The sequence below is a fragment of the Musa acuminata genome, chromosome BXJ2-4, assembly GCF_036884655.1.
Source record: "Musa acuminata AAA Group cultivar baxijiao chromosome BXJ2-4, Cavendish_Baxijiao_AAA, whole genome shotgun sequence".
Classification (NCBI taxonomy): Eukaryota; Viridiplantae; Streptophyta; class Magnoliopsida; order Zingiberales; family Musaceae; genus Musa; species Musa acuminata.
This window is the reverse complement of record NC_088341.1, coordinates 500,539-520,121: the sequence shown is the minus strand read 5'-3', so window position 1 is coordinate 520,121 and position 19,583 is coordinate 500,539. Positions and strand designations below refer to the sequence as shown.

The following is a 19,583-nucleotide window of genomic DNA, read 5'->3' as shown; positions in this document are numbered from 1 at the left end:
GCCCGTTACAATCTGTCACCTGAACAGCACAGAATTATTCCATGGTATTCCCTAATGGGAGAAAGTAAGCAAGAACAATAGAAAAGGTGTTTTATGTCCCATTAAAGTCAGAGATTTTGACATGTATTTATCTCTTCAAAGCTCAAAATCTTTTGTATAGGATTCGAGGTAAGAATATTAAAGACTAGACAACATGTCGGAAGAAAGAGATGGAGAGAATTCCTTAGTTTAATCCTCTCGAAACTAGCAGGCTACTTAGTGTTCCTCATCTGCTTTGTTTTCTCATTGTTTGGGTTGTTTCTTGGCAATCAATGTTTTCCTGCGAATGGTTTACATCGTGAGTTCTCTCACATTTAAAGACTGCAGCAGCGTCTCATTTTTGACATGTGAAATTTCAATCTCAATAGCAAAACGTTATGGTTTTATGATCTCACGCTACTGGCAATCCAAATTGCAAGCAAAATCCATTGGTTATATGTACCCATGTGCAAGAGTTCAGCAGATATGTGTCTCGAACTCCCCCCTTCCTCGAATGTTATCTTGCTACCCGGCCATGATAGAGGACTGTAGGATGAAAGAAAATGAGTAAGAAATTCTTTAGATTTTATGTGAGAGGGAGGGCATATAAAAAAATTCATGCTTGAGTTGAGGTTAACTCAAAGATGCTTGCAATTGATTATGCATAGTAAAAAATTTGATTTTTTTTTTTGTCATAAATATATGTGAACATTTTTTATCGACTATTTTATTATTTACTTATGTATTGCAAAAGAGCCTATAAGTTACCAACATAATCTTGTATGTTTCTCCTTTACCGTGTAATTTTCTTCCAACATACTTCTACATGCCCGATGAACAACGCATCGATCCGAGCAGATGTTTGCCGATCTTTCCAAAGCAGATCGTTGTCTGAAGTGGACATGTCGTCTGATATGGACACATCGATAACTGTACCTCCACATGCTATCATGGCCTCCACGGCCGTGCCAGCCACCACTGCAACAGTGTCACCATCTCTCTCTCTCTCTCTCCCACTCTCACTGCTCAGATCTAATCCGCCGGTACTTTTGGTCTCTCTGTCAGAGAGGAAGAAATGGAGTCTCCGATCTATTAAAGGTGGAGGCAAACATTCCCACCATTATTACTCTGTGGAATCCGGAGCTACGGGAAGGAAGACAAATGCATGGCTAAGACGACGTTTTTTTTGGGGGGGGGGGTGGTTTGGGGAGGGGGTGGGAATTGGGGGGTGAAAGACTCCACGAGGCACACTGAGATACGACCACCATTTCTGTACTTGATGTTCTTATCCACTGCCGCATTGTTGGTCAAGGAAACAGTGTTTTCTCTCACTGTTTGCAGCACTGCAGCACAGCAGCAGCTAACACCATGCCTTCTCTATCTCTCTCTTTGTCTCTCTGCAGATCATGACCTACTCTAATTGAGTGTTGAACGTAAGGTTGGAGGGGTTGGATAGATAAAACGAAGGCATCTCGTTTCAGACAGTAAATTTCCTGGTCCAAGATTTACTGGTGTTCCTGATAGCGAGGACTGATGAGAGTCACAAGCTCAAATGGATGTTTGCGAAGCCATTGTCCCACCATACTGCTGTCTCTCTGGAGAAACCACGAGATGATGTCTCTCTCTCTCTCTCTCTCTCTCTCTCTCTCTCTCTCTCTCTCTCACTCACTCACTCACACACACACACACACACACAAACACGCGCGCACACACTTGAGTTCGATGTTTGGCAATCATCAGGAGAAGTGAGGCAAATATGGTGAGTCGTCAGGGAACAGGATCGATGTGGATGATGAGCAGATGATAAGCATGAAGATAGTGGATGACAGTGCGTGTCACATGGTTCCTTCCCGTCCTGAACCCAAGCTTAAGCTTGTGTGGCTAAGGCGAGCATTCCTTGTCAGAGAAACCTTTTTGCCATCAAAGCAGATGAGCTGTTCTCAGACCCACCTCGCCATCCTATCCTTCCCTGAACAGTTTGCTGAACTAAGATGTAGAACAAGTACCAAAGCTTCGAGGAGAAAAGAAACCCATTATTTCATGGTTCAGCAAACATCTATGAACAGCCTAATGAAACCTATGTTCCAATTCTTGTACGGTATGCCACACCTCTCAAGTTATGGGAAAAGTAAACACACAGATTGACTCACAGAAGATACATAACATCACTCACCAATGAGAATTACTTATTGTCGTAGCAACTCCCTTCCTCTTTCCAGCCCAAACTGGCAGCTTTCTTCTTCGTGCACCAGCGCGCGTACGTCCTTGTGCAGACAGTCTGCTCTTCCTAAAGCATGTGATGATGACCGTTCGGTAATTTATCGATCAGTCGGTGGACGGAAGAACTACTGATGAAAATTGTGTTGCTCTGACCATGCCCAGAAGGCGGATTGATCGTCTGTGGTGCAGAACATGGTGCAGAAGCTCTCTTCCTGGATGCTGCTGTGTTCTTCCTTGGGTGTCTCTGTCTTAGCTGGGGGCGGCCTATAAGATGGGAAGAAGACTCTGCTCTTGTGGGGATCCGATGTTGAGAGATCCAGATTGATGTCGGAGCTGTTGTCGCTCCTGAAGCTGCAGGAGCCCTCTGTTTCCTTGTTGAGATTGATGGGCTCTGAGGTCTCCTTGCCTTTGAGAGCCAAAACCTGCAAGGAAGAAGGAGATATAAGTGCAGAATTGTCTTCACATTACTGATCTAAATGTGAACCTTCATCGTCGATCTCTATACTGTCGCATCTGAGAGGCACAGTTCATTCGCAGGATGTGACCCGTTCATGGCAATCCCTACCTCGGAGAGAAGCTTCTTGTTCTGGGCTTGCAGGGCTTCGTTCTCCGTCTTCATGGCTTCGAGCTGTCTCTTGAGCACATCGTAGTCCTTCTCCAGCTGCTTCGTCTTCCACCTCGCCCTCCTGTTCTGGAACCATATGGCCACCTGCCTCGGCTGCAGCCCGAGAGCCCTGGCCAACTCCATCTTCCTCCCCGGCTCCAGCTTATTCCCCATCTCGAAGTTCTTCTCCAGTACCCTGACCTGCTCCAGGTTCAGCCTCTTCTTCTTCTCGCCTGCCGGCTGCGATCCGTCGTCGGAGAGGTCCTCCTCGATGTTCAACTCCTCGCAGGCCTCCATCCTCGAGAAGGACACGGATCGTTTCCCCAGAAGGGTCTCCACGCTTGCAGCACCCACGCAGTCGTTCGACAGAAGTCCCAGTGTCAGGTCCTGGGGGTAGCTCGCCAGGTAAGGCCTCTCGCCTCCGAATCCCGGAGGACTGGTCTCGTCGTGGGGAATCTGCAGCAACAGGTTCGCAGGGAAGAGCGGCGGCATCCCATTGCAGGTCATCTGGTTCTGAAACATCGGCGATGGCAGACGCTAAAAGCTGCTCTGGTCGATGCCGATAGCTGCCATGGTGGTGAGAGGACGAGGAAGGAAGGAGGAGCGAGTGGTGCAGTATATGAAAGGAAGAGAGGCGTACTGCTAATGGGGACAAGGCGTGGAGTCCAAGTCACAGCAAGGGAGATGGAGAATACCATGGACGGGTGAAGTAGACGGCATCGGCAACCTTCACGCAGCAGAAGAATCCGAGGGAGATGGCAGCAATCAACAGTGCAGGTGGTAATTGCGTCCATGTTGAACACAGTCATCGGACGAGGAATTCTGCTGCTTAATTGCCCGGTTTACAGTGAAAGAGCAGTGAGATCTGCTTCGCTGCGGTGAGACGGTGCGCTTCTTGTTGTTTCAGCTATGAGTCAAACCCAAATCAATTCTGATATCGTCATGTATCGATCTATGGTTAATAAAATATAAAATAATAATAATAAAAAAGAATCAAAAGACAAACCTGTGAAATAAAATATAAATTATTTTAAAAAAAGGAATTGGATTTTTCTAATTATATATATATATATTAATTTAATTTAATTTTCTTATTATTAGTTTGGTTTGATTTAATCCATCAGACCGGTTCTTAATGCATTAAACGAGACCGAGAAAGAACCAATTATAAAGAGATGGTCGTAAAACAAAGTATGGGTATTTTTCGGATTCAGAAAAATAAGGACGGTACGCTAGATAAATAAATAAATAAATAAATAAATATGGGATGTTCTCTCTCTCTCTCTCTCTCTCTCTCTCTCTCTCTCTCTCTCCATGAATTTGCCAATAATTTTGTTAGAGACTTTCAATAAAGATCTAAATGATCTACACTATTTTATAGAGATCAACGACGATAAAAATATCTATAAAGTCGACCTCAAAATAGTTAAGACATTACACATACACCATATACATCTCACCATACACCATATACATGCAAGAATTATGTACGCCTCAAATGCTAGCATAGTACATCTTAGGCAAATGACTAAAAGACATGGCTTGGGCAAGATTAAAATCGCATGGTTAAGGTGGCGGAGGACAGTGAGATTTACGTACAAAGCAATCTCGGTAAAGTGAGCTCCCAAAAGATGGAGAACAAAGACACACCACTTTTTCCTTTCTCTCCATCCCAATCTGTGCTAAAGGGTAAGAGATTAAGATAGGAATCCGAAGCAGAAAAGAATTGACTAAAAGAAATGACGTCATGACATGATCAAGCAGGAAAAAAATATATGTTTCTTGGATGCCTACAACTTTGAAGAAGAAGAAGAGAAGGAAGACAGGCAAATGTCACAGTACAATAATTTGGTCGTCTTCAATGTCAACATTGTCACACGCTCTTTGCTCCCAAGGCAAAGAAAGTGGAAGCCCATTAGGACATGTAAAGGAATCTATGATATTTTCTTCATACAATTTGTATTTTATAATAAATGATGATTTTTTTACTTGAATATAATTATTGGGATCGACATATAAAGTTTATCAAAAAGTTTTATGATGGAAAAAGAACCTGCATACATATGATTTCGATGTTGCACCTAAAATGAGCTTATAATACTTGCATAACATCTGCTTGCGTTCCAAGAAAGTTCTCATCGCCTCCGATGGCATGGAGGGAGAGGAATGGAACGAAGAAAAGGACGAGCGAGCCATTATAGCTCTCGTTGTTGCAAGGAAGGGGACGATCCCGTCGACGGAAGGAAAGAACAACGGCCGGTGTTGACCATGGTAGATCATAGTGTCGGATGCAGATGGAGTCAGGTAACAATAGCACATAAGAATGTTGATGGTCATAACTCTTGTTGAGATCAATGAGAGGAAGGGATGCAGAGATCAATGGATACGTTGTAGGGTGGCGGCGATATTACTCGTGAAGGAGAAGACTCCTCGGTCATGTGCAGCCTCCCTCACATGCATGGATAACTACGTAATTATTATTGATTATAGGATTATGATTGTCAAAATATAAGGTATCAAATATTTGTTAGATTATATATATATAGTCTAAATTTTGTACTTTAAGTTTGAACGAGTCGATCCAACACAAATTGACTGTGTCAATTTAGTAATAGAAGGAGGATATTTAATAAAATATCATAAAAAAATTTGAATTACAAAATCTCATAAAAATATATCTCATTTACCGTAGCATGTGTGTCAATCTTGAATTCACACCACTAATGATGATTCTATAAGACCATAAGTTCTCCTTCCCATCAAGGAATTAGGCTAAGTGATTGTTCCCATCAAAACCTTCCTTCACCACGCCGGATAGGTCTAAGCCTTCCTTTTTTCTACAGTAAATTTAATTCACCGTAGCATAAAGAAGTTTCCACCCTAAACAATTTTTCTCCCAATATTTCAATCTAGTTTAGCTTAAACCGTCCTTACCTAAATCTAAATGCTCTTCACTAAAAAGACTAGTTATATCTTGCATAAGTAATTGAAAAATAGATAAATTATAAACATAAAAATCATACTTATGTTATTGTTATATAAAAAAAATTTAATATCAAAATTTGAAATCAAATACCAATATATCAATTTTAGGATACGTACATTTCGATGATATTCAAAAAACTTTTATCTTATCTACGAGTACGTCTTCTCCTCTTTTTATATCATGTATCAGGGGTAAAGGAGATATGAGAGAAGATTTATAATCTATCGTTAACTAGCTCACACGACGAAGGAGAGATGAGGGAAGATCTATGATCTTCGAATAATTCTTGGATAACTATAATATATATATAATATTTTAAATATAAAATTAATATCTAATTCGATATACACTTGAGTATATAAGACTTTTAACTACGCATATATAATGAATATTTTTTTATTTGATTATTTTCTAAGTTATTTTAAAAATACTTATTTTTATTAAAACTTTTACTTTTATCATAAAGCTGTATACTAAATCTTTCCGAGACTCAGCAAATATATTATTTTTGAGATAGTTTTAACAATCCTTAAGATCTATCCTTGAATATATCAATATTAATAATATAATATACCTCATTCATATCCAGACAAGTAAAATATTATCCATATATAAGATCGATATAATAAACTTGCTCTCATTAATCTTTAGATATAAATACTAATCAATAATTTTTTTTAAATATGAAGAAACTAATGATATTAAGAAATATCATTATTTATAAGCTTATTTAAGGTCATAAATAAAATTTCTAAATTTGCATATCAAATTTTGTATTTCTTTTATTTTCTTTATGAATTATTTATGTTAACCCATGTAAATCTAGATTTCCATTAAGAAAACTTATTTTTATATCTATATAATATAACAAAAAATTATAATTAGCCACTAATATCATGATAATTCTTAACGAGATTATTTAAAAAAAATTAAAAATATCTCGTTATGATCAATGTATTTTTTATGAGTAAAACTTTTGACCGTAAGTCTGATTATTATATCGTTTCTTCTTTCCAACCTATTTTTTGCTCGTTTGTCGCACCTACTTACTCATCGTACTCGCTCGCCCATCGTACTTGCTCACCCACCATATCTGCTCACTCGCTATACCTTAATGCTAAAAAATTTACTTCCGACAAGCATCGGACGAGCAAGTGTGACCGACAAGCGATGTGCGAGCTAGGGTGACGGACGATGAATGAGAAGTTTGTATAAAATTAATAATTTAAAAAATAATAAAATTATATTTTTTTCATTTTCATTCACACTTGTTATATATATGAATATTATTTTTTCCGTTGAGAGAGTAGCATCCTTTACATGTAGGCCCCACCTTAGAATCCTAACTTATAATCTTAAAAAAAAAAGGGGTTTTATTCTCCCCATTAAAGATTCAGAACTTGATCTTCTTTAAACATCCTACCACTATGGCAAGTATCCATAGTAGATAAATGATTACAGCAAATATATAAAAGATATAATATACAAAAGGTATACTCACACCAAAATTAGGACTCGCCTTCCTTTTCGTGTGATACGTTCGCTCAATTAAAAGAAAAAAATTTGAAACACTTGATGTGATCGACGAAGTCCAAAGTGTCCCCTAACACATCAAGCATCCATATTGAACAAAACAAAAAAAAAAACTTTTGAAATGTCTTACATTATGCAAATGCATATCATATTAAATAAAAAAATATTTGAAGCATCTAACACAGTCAAAGTATGCTTTTGCACGTAACATATATACTTAAGATTTAAAAAAAGATATTTGAAACACTTTGAGGTGATAAAAACATCCTTATTTGCGTGTGATATGTTTGTCTATGATAAAAAATTATTTTAATGTGCCTAATGTGATCAATCAGGCCCAAAGTATATCCTTTTGGATATGATGCATCCATTTAAAATAAAAAAAAATATTTAAAATACTCAATGCATCCCATTACATATGGTGTATCCATCTAAGGTAAAAGAAATTACTTGACGTATCCAACGTAGTCAACCAAACCCAAAGATTTCTCTACTGCTCAAAATAAAAAAAAATATTTGAAGTACCTAATATGTTCAAAACGTCCATTTAAAGTACAATATATTTACTTAATATAAAAAATCTGAATTATTCGATGTGATCAAAATATTTTATTTGTGAGTGTTATATTTGTTTATGATAATCAAAGCACTTAACACATTCAAAATATTTTATTTTTCATATGATGTATCTATCTATAACAAAAAAAAAACATGGAAAATGCTCAATATGGCTAAAGCATCCCCTTTACCCATGACGTGCTTAATAGGATGAAAAAATATTTGACAAGCTCAGTCTGACAATGTGTTCCTCTTTCTGCTCGGTACATCAACCCAGAATAAGAAAGCAACAAAAGTACTACCTAATCATATTTAATACATATCACAATGGTTAAAATCTAAAAATAATCATTATGCTCCGAGATAGAGAAACGTACACGTCGAAATACAATGAACGTGAATGAAATTGATCATTATTTTCAACCAATCAAAACATAATACATAGAATGCAATCAACATATGCTAGACATGTCCTGTCAGCATAGATACTAAAAATCTAATTTTCTCATTAAATCGACATCAATATTATATTATATGACACAACCCCTCCATGTATCTTTTAGTTACAAAATTACAAAATGAATAATGAATACTCTTTAAGCTTTTTGATGCTCCCAACAAATAAATTTGATCATGCATCGACTGGTTTTACCTTTTTCAAGTGTGACAACTCAGAAAGTCAGATTAATTTCACATACAATAATTTATTTACGTGTGATGAAAAAATCACGAGTATGTATTGTCATCGAAGTATGTTTAGCTACGGTTGTAATGCATTAGGATGTACATCATGATTATGAACTCGACGACCTTTCCTCCCGATGTGACTTCTTGTGATGGGATCGGAACCAACACACCAGAAGCTCTCATGGCATGACCACTATTCTTGGTCAAAGTTGACCCAACACACAAGTGTTCAGTCAACTCGTGTCGGATTTCGTGGCATAATTTTACAATTTCAATATAATATCTCTATAATCAAATTAAATCTTATAATTCCTTAGATTAAACTGGTTTTTGTATCTCTATAATCAAATTTCTCTAGCTGAGAAATTTGCATGAACAGAAATATGTGGAAGAGGTATGGGGTCAAAATTAATGGTTCGGGCATTAGGCGACCTAACACGCCACCCACTTATTGCCGCACATTCTTGGTCTTAGTCAATATCTACATTGTCATCAAAATAAATGTAGGTGAAACATAATTTATGATACAGCCGTTCTCCATAAAAGATGAAAGTAAGTGCCCACCAATTATATTTATTGTTATGGAAGCAGATTAAATAGAAATCTGAAACTAAGAATCAATTAAACAAAGGATTCAGAGGGGAAATAAAATTACGAAAGATATCCATATGTAGTAGAAACAAGAATAATAATAATAATAATAATAATTATTATTATTATTATACGCAAACATACGAAGGCGCATTAAATATAGGAAAAGGCGAGCAACCGACCCCTAACCGTACCCGGCCCCACACGTCCCTCCGAATCACTAACTCTTCTTGGACGACCTCTTGGCGCTGTGAGCCACGTTGCCCAGCTTTGAGTGGTCCCCGCTTCGCTTCAATGGCTCGGATCGCCAGCTCTGCCGAATCCAACGTCCGACGTCATATCTTCCCATCTCCGCTTCGCGTGTCCAGTTTAGGTGGGCCCACCTCTTCACTTCCGCCCACCGCGGCACGAACAATCTCTCTCTCTCTGTCTCTCTCTCTCTCTCTCTCTCTCAGAAGCGTTTGCGTTAGCCATTGGCAGACGAGGGAGGCGGGGAGAGGGGCATTGCCCGGAGATCTCGGCCAGACTCCGGCTTCGACAGAAATTGTTCGGATTATATATATATATATATATATATATATATATATATATATATATATATATATATATATATATATATATATATATATATATATGGCCAATGTGAGAGAGGGGAAAGTTGAGGAAAGGGCAGGTGGGTGGGTTTGGGGAAGAAGGGGTCCAAAGGAGTCCACTCCAGAGATGGGTGATGAGGATGCTTCCTTCCGTTTGACTTCAGCAGGCATTTGATCCGGGTTTTCTGACTTCTTCGTCGTAGTGGGCGGCAGCTTCTCCCTCTTGCTTTGGTGGATTTCGCGTTCTTCTCCTGTTCATTTTTCTGGAACTCTGACCCGTTCTGTTCTTAGTTCCTTTTTCTCTGTTTGCTCTCATCGAATTCAGTACGATCAAGAACCGATTTCTTCCATCCTGCGTTTCTGTTGTCAAGTTGATACCTTTGATTTGTTTCTGCGATCACAATCGAATTTTGCTTCATTAGATTCGCCTTCGTCGTTCCTTGAATTCCCTCAAATCTAAGCCTTTGCCGCCTCTCTCTCTGTGAATGCATTAATTCTGTTCTGTTTCGGTGGCCCGGATCGATAGGAAATGCAAAATAAGAAGACTCTCTGGGAATGTTCCTAAAGATTACATTTTTGGGATCGCGGAACGTTCACGGATATCAGCATAATTCCTACAGCTTCCCGAGCCGCTTCTGAATCCTATCGTCGATCTCTTCGGATCGATATCGAAGCTAGCGCGGAGATTTCCCCTGTTTCCATTCTCCATGGGTTGCACGGGCTCGAAGCAGCTCCGCCGGCGCCGCGGGCGGAGCCCCGGTCATTTTGTTCGCAGCCACTCCATCCCCGTCCGTTACGCTGACACGGCCGTCGCCCAGCGCCGGTGCTGGGATGATCACCACGCTGTCGCCCTCTCTTCCTCCGCCCTCGGCTCCCTGGTGGTCCACCGCGGCGACCTTAGCTCCGACGACGAGGCCATGATGAAGATCACCAACGACTTCCCGACCGCGGTTCCGCAGGCCGGCGTCGCGAAGGAGCTCGGCCTCGCCAAGACTTGGTCAGAGCTGATCGAGCGCCGGATCCCGAAGACCCCGACAATGACCCCGCCCAACGAGCCCGAGGTCATCAACGCCTGGGAGCTCATGGCCGACCTTGAAGACGCCAGCCCCCTCCTCCTCCCGGCCGTTGGCGTCAATCGCTCCTTCTCCTTCCACACCTCGCGGGACGTCCGCCGTTCATTGCCGGATACCGATCTCTCGGGTAGATCCTCGTCGCCAAAGCCGCAGTGGATGCAGCTCAGTCCGAAGGATTCCGTCGTCTCCGATTTTGACCCAGAGATCCTGTCCTCCTTCCGTAAGGCCCTCGACGAGCTGTCGCCGCAGCATCAATTCTGTTCCATCGATCGACCAGCTGAGCCCGACAAGAACGAAGAAGAAGATGATGATGAGGAGGAACCATCTGATGCAACAACACGAACAGCAGAGTCCGCCGAAGTGCCGCAGCATCAATTCCGTTCCATCCATCAACCTCCTGAGCCTGACAAGGAGGAGCAGGATGAGGAGGACCAGAAGAAGAAGCCATCTCATGCAAGAACACAACTAAAAGAATCCGCCGACGGCCGCGAAGATCCGAAATCCATCAGCATCGTTCGAGCAAGGATCGACGAGTTCCAACAGAAGATCGATGCTAGGAAGACTAGCAGCAAACCCGACTCCGCAAAGGTGTCGCCTACCTACAAATGCCCGCCCGGCGGGCAGGGGAAAGTGGTGCTCTATCTCACCAGCCTCCGCGGGATACGGAAGACATACGAGGACTGCTGGGCCGTCGGCATGATACTGAAAGGCTACGGCGTTCGTGTCGACGAGAGGGACGTATCGTTGCATGCAGGATTCAAGGACGAGCTGATCGACATACTTGGGCCGGGTTACGGCGGCAAGGGACTGCCGAGGGTCTTCGCCGACGGGAACTACCTGGGCGGGGCGGAGGAGGTGCGGCACCTGCACGAGCTTGGGAGGTTATCCAAGTTGTTGGACTGCTGCGAGACGACGCCTTCGATGGGGAAAGGAGGAGGCGGCGGCGATGCGGCGTGCGAGGGGTGCGGTGGCGTCAGGTTCGTCCCCTGCGAGACCTGCTCGGGGAGCTGCAAGGTGTATGTGGAGGAAGAGGACGAGCTCGGCGGGTTTCATAGGTGCCCGGAATGCAATGAGAACGGGCTCGTTCGATGCCGGCTTTGCTGCTGATGCTGCACGCAGCGTGATTTCCGCCAAGTGTTCGACGTATTGCTGTAAAATGTACATTAAAAAGATGGAAGGTGAATAAAGCATGGAATAAGAGAAGTTTTTCAAAGATTCAGTGAGCTTATGTAAAGTGTGTCTTCCATTTTTTATTCTTCGTCATCATCCTATGGTGTCTTTCTTCCTTCCATTTGGTTTTATGTGAGGAGACACAGATGGGGAAACCCATTACAGTGTGATAAGATTAAAACTGTGCAACCTGGATGTCAGAGATCTAATTCTCTCATCTTTTTGATCATATATATTCTTTCATCTCTTCTTCTAGCTGGACTGATTTGAAACCACAGCTTCTTATTCTTGGTTGCTGGCTGGTGGGCCATACATCACTATGCTCTAAAGTTGCGGTCACTATAGCTCTGTCAAAGATGATGCTGCAGTGGCAACAGCCATTGAAGTTTCAGCTAACTTCACACAGTTGAATCATACACGCTACGCTTCTTCTTATCTTGCAGTGGGGGGCAAGCAGATGCTGAGCCAGGCGAAGGGAAATCAAGAGAACCTTCACAAAAGATGAGAGTGTGTTCCTCATCTCTTACAATAATAATCTTCAGATTAGTGGGAAGCCACCACCGGCTCTTAATTAAGAATAACGAGTATTTTATGTCCATTGGTCATAATATTTACCAACTTATTTATATAAGATATCTCACAGAGGGTGGAATTCAGCTACAAGTGCTGAACATGTAATGTATAAACTTCTTCTGTTCATGTTTGCAATTGCATCTCGCTTGTCTGTTGGGAGTGTTATGGTCTTTGATTTTGCCCCATACATCTCTTCTAATTCCTGAAGATTGAATTGACATCTTTATGGCAGGATGTGTCCGTCTTTAATCATCTAAACGTTCCCCTTTTGAACCGATTCCCTGTTTTATTATCTGATCGAATCATTTGCCGAAGAACTTTCCCTTCTTCCAATTAAATGTAAACACCAACCTGTTGCTCCTCCTTTTTTCTCGTTCAGTTTCCCAAGTCAAGCAGAACCCCGAGAACATGTCTACCATTTATTTCTTTGAAGCTTCCTTCACCTCATTGCATTAGTTTCAGAGAAAAAGAGCATCTTAGATTCATTAGGCTAAATTTCATAGCTAAAACCTTTCGAGCCTTTTCTATCAAAATCACTGATCGCACACTTCAAAATATGAAACCTGTAGAATCATCTGAGTCGAGAAAACAGATGGTTCCACCTCCATTTGTTATCATCTCTGCCTTCCGAGGCACGGTAGGCATCGAGTGTCTTCTTAAATTTGTTGCGGAGTACAACCACTTCTGAAGATCCAGCCAGAGATCTTCTGAATTTGGCATTCGATCTTCCGTTAAATGATGACATAGCGTCGAGGTCTCAGTTAGGAAACTCCAGCCATATGTCCTTCCCCAGGTGTGTCCATCTCGTACAGAACTCTCCAACTTTCGGTGTACAAGGCACATTATTTCTTGCATGAATTTTAGCTTCAGAAGCCACCTACTTCATCTTTTATTATGTCAGTAGTTCTTTAGGGCAAATCATTATCTTATTCCATTACTCTCCACCGATAGCTAACTTCAAGAAGATGACTGCATGCTCTTTTCTCTAACATAAAAGTAGTGCAACCTAATCAACTTAATGTGTAGTATTCTTCTTGTTTTTTGCTTGGCACTGTCCATCGATTCCCCCTGAGGCATCTCTAAGAGCAATTACCATGCTGTTGGCAATCTCTATGTCCTGCTTAATCTTCTAGAACACTTCAATTTGTTGGTATCAGTTACAACCTTGATTACTGTTCATACAGATTGAATATATAAGCCCCAGCCTTGTGTTTCAACCCATTGAGGAGTGCAACTTTAGTGAAGTATAAGTACACTTGTAAATGTATATAATTTTACATGATAGAAGCCATTTTTTCGACAGTAGAGAATTGGTCTAGAGAAAATTAGAATCTGTGTATACACATAGAAATTGAAACTTGGAATGGGGAAAAGAAAATGTAAGAACAAATCAATATTATAAGCATTTTTTCAAGAAAGAAAAGAAGATGACATGTTTAGAGCAAGTGCCTGCACACAAACATGCAAAGAGGACAAAAAAAGTAAAAAGCTTGAATGAAATTTTGAGAGAAGCTTTTTCTTACATTTTTATATAGAATGGATTCATTATCCTATATCCTTCAAAAAAAGTATTTTTATTTATTAGGGTTGGTAAGTATTTTTAGAAGTCCTAATTAAATTCTAGTTATATGGGAGGAGTCCTAATTAAATTAATATTGATTAACGATTCAAGTAGGAAGAATGCTTACAGAATTAGGATTTGTTCCTATACACATACCTTAAGCCTTGAGATTTTAGTGAAAAAATGGACAAGACACTTAGTGGTTCTATGATTTTTTCTTGGTAGATTTAATAAAGGTCGAGAGAAGAGTTCTTCTATTTATTTGGGTTAACTCAAGATAGAATAATATTTCTATCTTAATTTTTTAATATATTAAATAATTTGATTTTCTTTATGGATATAAGTGAGAGTTGCTGAACCATAATAAATCTCGATATATATATATATATATATATATATATATATATATATATATATATATATATATATATATATTCTTTAGATTTTCGAGTTTTCCTCTTCTCCCAACAATATCATTTGATTACTTATTGTGTGCACTTGGAAATGCAGCAGTATTTGATGTCATTCAGGTACTCTTGCATGCACTTAGTTATGCCAAATTCTCCTCTTGCAAGTTGGTTTATGGAGGAAGGAATCAAATCTACGGAGATTGACAAAAGAGAAAAAGAAAAGAAAAACTACAGGAAGAAGAATTTGACCTTTAAGGTTCTGCAGCAAGATCCAAAATTTTGTGGCTGAAGCCTTTTTCTCAATCAATCATAAAAAGAACTTTGTGTGACTAGCAAAAAAAAGTACTCTTTTGTAGCTTTCACTGATTCATAAAAGCCTTGTTACCAGATCATATAATGGCTGGTGACAAAGTCACAAGAAAGATAATAGAGAGATACAATCCAAGCCACAACAAAAGAAAAGTTTCGACTGTAAACGAGATCGACCAGTATTGATATGAACATTGACAGCTAGTAGTTGACCTTCACTGTATCAGAGAACAAAGATGAACGAGATAATTCACATGAGAAGGCTTCGGATCACCGCGGCTTGAGCGTCGCTGCTGTCGGTCATGGCGAGCAACTGTGCGAGCCTTCCACTTAAGCCATCCACCTCGCGCTGCAAGCTCCTGATATGGTTGCATGCGTCTTGTAGGACCTCAGCTGCCGACACCTATGGCGACAACAGACAGTAATCAGCAGTTCATACTGATGGATCGAGTACTTACATCAAGTAATAGCTTTGACCGTATGATAGATACCCTATCAGTGCTCCGAATTCGGTGCTCAGGTAGCAAAGCTTGCAACTTGGCCAGGAGGTCAGCGATCTGCTCATCAGTGATCCTCGAAGAGGTCGCCTGCGTCGAGCGAGATCTCCTGCTTGCCATCTTGTTCGCTATAGGATGCAGTCTTTCAGAGGAGAAGTCGCAAGCCAATATATAGATGGTGAGTGAGGAAGAGACAAGTGCAAGTGTGGGCGCAACGCTATCACTTTGTTGCGGGGTTGGAGTTATGAGAAACGAAGAGGATGTCATACAGAGAGAGAGAGAGAGAGCAGTAGACGTGTTGGCAATGGTACGAAGTACATACATGTACCAGACGGTAATGGATTTTTTCAGTATGTTGCAATCTAAATTGATATCAAAAGTGTGCTGCTAAAAGAACATCTGAAGTATGCAATGGAGGCGACATCATCATCTTGAGAAGCTTCTCCTGCTGCCGAACTCCAACGTGTTGTGCATGCTGAGTGGGGTGGTCCTAACGAGACTGTGGGAGAAAGGGAGAAAGACTGCACCGTGTCTTGATGACACTTTACAGATTGTAAGATAAGAAGCATCGATCTGCTGCGTATATTTTGCCTTTAAAGAAAGCTTCAGCGTTGAGCAACCCAAAAGATATGCACGAGAGAGAGAGAGAGAGCCGACGCAGTTGCGGTTCATATAGTGGTCGTAGTTACTTCCTTCAAGCTACTTACGAATACAAAATATATTAAAGACATTGCGAATAAGATAAGATTTGAACACAGCACACGTACGTACAGCAGGGAGTCTAAAGAAGGAGGAGAAAGAAGCGTTTGAGAGTGCAACATCACCAGCTAAAATGATGGTGCTTATAAATTATACCTTTCATTCTTTTCTCTTCTCCCTCCGGATAAGTCGGCAAGGGAGGGGGGCAGTGAGTTCCGCCTCACTGTTCCAACAACAGCATGATAATAAAATCCAAAATGATGATCCATCCAACAACACTCCGTATCCAAAAGAACACGTCGCTGTCCTACTTCTTCTTCTTCTTCTTCTTCTTCTTCTTCTTCTTCTTCTTCTTTTGTTCCACAGCCTTAACTACTATTAGGTCATGTTGTGCATCAAAATGAAGATTCCAGTAACTCCACCTATCCCTCCGGATAGATGATCAAGTTCCTTTGTTTTGAGGAGCTACTTCCGCAGTAGCAAAATTATAACTTGAGTTGACCCTTACGAGCGAGTTGTTTGTTTAAATCAGTGAAAGGAGGCGACTTCTCTGGGCGATCTATTCCATCGTCACAAGGACCCCGGCCGAAGATATCGGTGGATACGGCGGAACGCAAGAAAACATCACGCCCGGGTCCCTTGATTGCCCCGGCAAGGGGAGCATGACATCAAGGGGATGGCCAGGGCTTCGTCATCCCCCTCCATCTACAGCTGCGGAGACGGGCAAATGCTAACGGAGGTCGCCTTCGCTGATTTGACTTGGGATGACATGGTTCCGCTTACCGTCCCAGCCGAACAGGCGACTAGGGCATTCTTCTCGCCCCTCCCGGCCCGATGGCGTCATGTACACCCAGCCCGAGAGGTATTCGATCAAATGCCTCACCGTCCTATTCATGCACTTGCAACCCTTCCGAGTGTCCAGTCGAGTTCCTCCAAACTACCAACCATTTTCCGGCCGATGGCTGGTATCGATAGATCTTTTGATGATACTTTCTATTCCTTTTGTCGTGCACCTTAAGATCGCAAGTGCACTATCGAGGTTAGCATATGACGCATACACATGATCATGGGTAGGGTAGGGTAGGGTATGGTGGGACCCCGTTAAGGTGATTTCAGCATACACGAGGCAGAATACAAATCCATTCTTATTACTGAACAAGGAGGACGTGTATGCTACGTGGAGCTTGCAAACACCACTCACAACATTGTGATGAACTTACCGACTCAAAACGCTTGGAAGTCATGTTGATGACATTCCGTCGAGTTAGCCCTCCCTATATACGATCTTAAATCTTCTCCGACACCACCGTTAGTTATCTTGTAACGGCGTTATAGGCACCGGTGATGAGTTTGGTGATCGTGTTGGACCCATGCGCTGGTCAATCTGGGCTTATTAGACATGGCGGAGAATGTGGACTCATGTCTTGGTTGGGCCCTCAAAGTTATGCCACTCTAGAACTAAAATTAGACCCCCATTGACTAAGAATTAAGTTAAAGAAAGTAGTGAGAGCATATGTGGACATCGGCTTGCAACTTAGTGATGGTGTTCGATCTCCCCTCCATGTACGGTAAGCACGATCGATTTCACTTGGGACATCGGCTTGCAACTTCTTGTTGTCACAATCCTCAGATTCATGTCAAGACATAATAATCTGTATCAAATAAATACTTCCAGTCAATTTAAGGTTCGGAGGATATAAGATGATAAAATTGCTACTTTTCGATGTAGACGACCGAGATTTGAATCATGAAAACAGGCTCTCCGTCCTGTTTTCCAAGCCCAATGTAGACACCAAAGGGAGTAAGCCTTTCGAGTTCGTATGCCAACAATCTCTTGTTGCTCCCGCTGTTGCTGAACTGTTTCTGTCATCGAGTGTTCATATGGAATAATCCCTAGTTCATGCAGCTGCAGATCACATAAGTCTCTCTTTCTCTCTCATTATTCCTATATCTGGATGCTGAGCCCATGTTCATTATTGTATTGTAGCTGCAGGCTTGATCACATGAGGCACACTGCACGCATTATTCATGCAATCTGATCTCCCACACTTGGAAACACTCTGACGAACAAAATATATACCGATCTTGTGGGAAACATACTGTTGTTGAGTATAATGTGCCATGGTGGACATGACAAAGATTGAGGCCTCCACTGACCACAAGAATCTAATCAACTTCAGTGATAGCTCATGCTTTTTCAGTGGATCAGGCTTGTTCTTGAAATTTACACGTACCGGCATTGTTTATTCCATCTTGCTTGGCTAAAGCTGAGAAATAATGAGATCCACCATGTCCTCTGCTTGTGCAGGAGAATAAACAAGATTGGAGGAGCATAATGGCCTAACGGAAAGGTGAGGAGGTGACCATTCAGCACATCCTGCAGCCCCATCTGCCAGTAGATTAAGAACAAACCCACAAGTTGCAGACCAAAGAGGAAGATTGCCACCAGCCTCCATGATTTCCACTTGTCCGTGGTGGTGCCTCGAAGAACATCTGTATGCCGAGACTGCAGACCTGATGATCACGTTCCAGTCATTTCTCCACTCGTGAAGTCACACCACCATTAGGCCGAGACATGCATGAGGACAAAACTGTTTCGAGTTCCAAACCCTGAAGACATGCATCAACAAAATATCTGTGATCCAAGTAACAGGAAGAACAATGCAGACGCCATTACTGGCCAACCACGCTCCATTACATCCTTGGAAGGAGTGCTCTATAATAATTAAGTGAATCATGTGATGAGGCCAAGGTAAAGGAAGCACTATCGCAATAATGGGTGCTCTCTCTTTTTTGTTTTTTGGTGTCTCGGAGTGACAGCTTGTTGGCCTACTGTTTAAAGATTCACCTCCTCTTTGGCAGTCAAAAAGAGGCAAAAATGATTTGAAGTTCGATTGAGCTGGACCAAGCCAGCGAGCAAAACTTCTCTCTTCATCATATCTTACAAAAGTGTTAACATAATACAAGTTATGTTAACAAGAAGATTGATAGGATGTAATAATATCTTGTCTTGTCTTACATAAAAGGACATGAGGATAACGTGAGGATAAGAAGATAAGTTTGATGAGGAGCTCAGCCTCTCTTCTTTTTATCTTTCGGACTTCAACAATAAATAAATATATATATTATATTTTGGTATGGGAATGAAGTAAAGGAGACAGCAGCAATCCAACACAACGAGGAAAGCTTGTTTGATGCAAAGACTATCATTTCCAAGACGTTATTTATTTAGACATCATTGGAGACGGCTACAATGCAGCTCATGAAACCCAAACTGTTGAGGTTGACATGTTGTCCTTCTTGGAAAGAGAATTATTAGGGTTTCAGAGGCTCAAAAGTGAGAATCACCATTGCAGGGTCAGAAGCAGTACTTGATGCTGGAGAAGACAAGTTTGGTTTGCTTTGAACCAGCCTGGAAAAGCACCACCAGAAGCTTCTGGTGCTTCTTTGACTCATTTTGATGGTTGATACAGGAAATATCTATCTAATCGTTGTTTGGTA

General features: G+C 41.2%; 3 protein-coding genes across 3 annotated transcripts; 1 reads left to right on the top strand and 2 right to left on the bottom strand.

The window, feature by feature from the left end:
* Positions 1 to 2,223: 2,223 nt before the first annotated feature.
* Positions 2,224 to 3,497, bottom strand: LOC135609353 (homeobox-leucine zipper protein ATHB-13-like). Its single transcript, XM_065102515.1, has 2 exons — positions 2,804 to 3,497; positions 2,224 to 2,660 (listed from the first exon to the last, which is right to left on the bottom strand). The coding sequence occupies exons 1-2, from the start codon at positions 3,362 to 3,364 to the stop codon at positions 2,364 to 2,366; spliced, it is 858 nt and encodes a 285-aa protein (XP_064958587.1). The 5' UTR covers positions 3,365 to 3,497; the 3' UTR covers positions 2,224 to 2,363.
* A 6,371-nt stretch (positions 3,498 to 9,868) lies between these two features.
* Positions 9,869 to 12,262, top strand: LOC135609352 (uncharacterized protein At3g28850-like). Its single transcript, XM_065102511.1, has one exon. It carries the CDS (start codon positions 10,498 to 10,500, stop codon positions 11,968 to 11,970), a length of 1,473 nt encoding a protein of 490 aa, XP_064958583.1. The 5' UTR covers positions 9,869 to 10,497; the 3' UTR covers positions 11,971 to 12,262.
* A 2,732-nt stretch (positions 12,263 to 14,994) lies between these two features.
* Positions 14,995 to 15,741, bottom strand: LOC135608863 (transcription factor ILI6-like). The gene is made up of 2 exons (XM_065101913.1): positions 15,378 to 15,741; positions 14,995 to 15,289 (listed from the first exon to the last, which is right to left on the bottom strand). The coding sequence occupies exons 1-2, from the start codon at positions 15,705 to 15,707 to the stop codon at positions 15,137 to 15,139; spliced, it is 483 nt and encodes a 160-aa protein (XP_064957985.1). The 5' UTR covers positions 15,708 to 15,741; the 3' UTR covers positions 14,995 to 15,136.
* Positions 15,742 to 19,583: the final 3,842 nt, after the last annotated feature.

What these genes read in the sequence shown, in the direction of transcription:
- LOC135609353 (XM_065102515.1), bottom strand. Translation starts at nt 3,364, where the DNA reads ATGTTTCAGAACCAGATGACCTGCAATGGGATGCCGCCGCTCTTCCCT. An exon ending in ACAAGAAGCTTCTCTCCGAG is followed by an intron (nt 2,661 to 2,803) that starts GTAGGGATTGCC and finishes TCTTCCTTGCAG; the next exon opens with GTTTTGGCTCTCAAAGGCAA.
- LOC135609352 (XM_065102511.1), top strand. Translation starts at nt 10,498, where the DNA reads ATGGGTTGCACGGGCTCGAAGCAGCTCCGCCGGCGCCGCGGGCGGAGC.
- LOC135608863 (XM_065101913.1), bottom strand. Translation starts at nt 15,707, where the DNA reads ATGTATGTACTTCGTACCATTGCCAACACGTCTACTGCTCTCTCTCTC. An exon ending in GAATTCGGAGCACTGATAGG is followed by an intron (nt 15,290 to 15,377) that starts GTATCTATCATA and finishes TTGTCGCCATAG; the next exon opens with GTGTCGGCAGCTGAGGTCCT.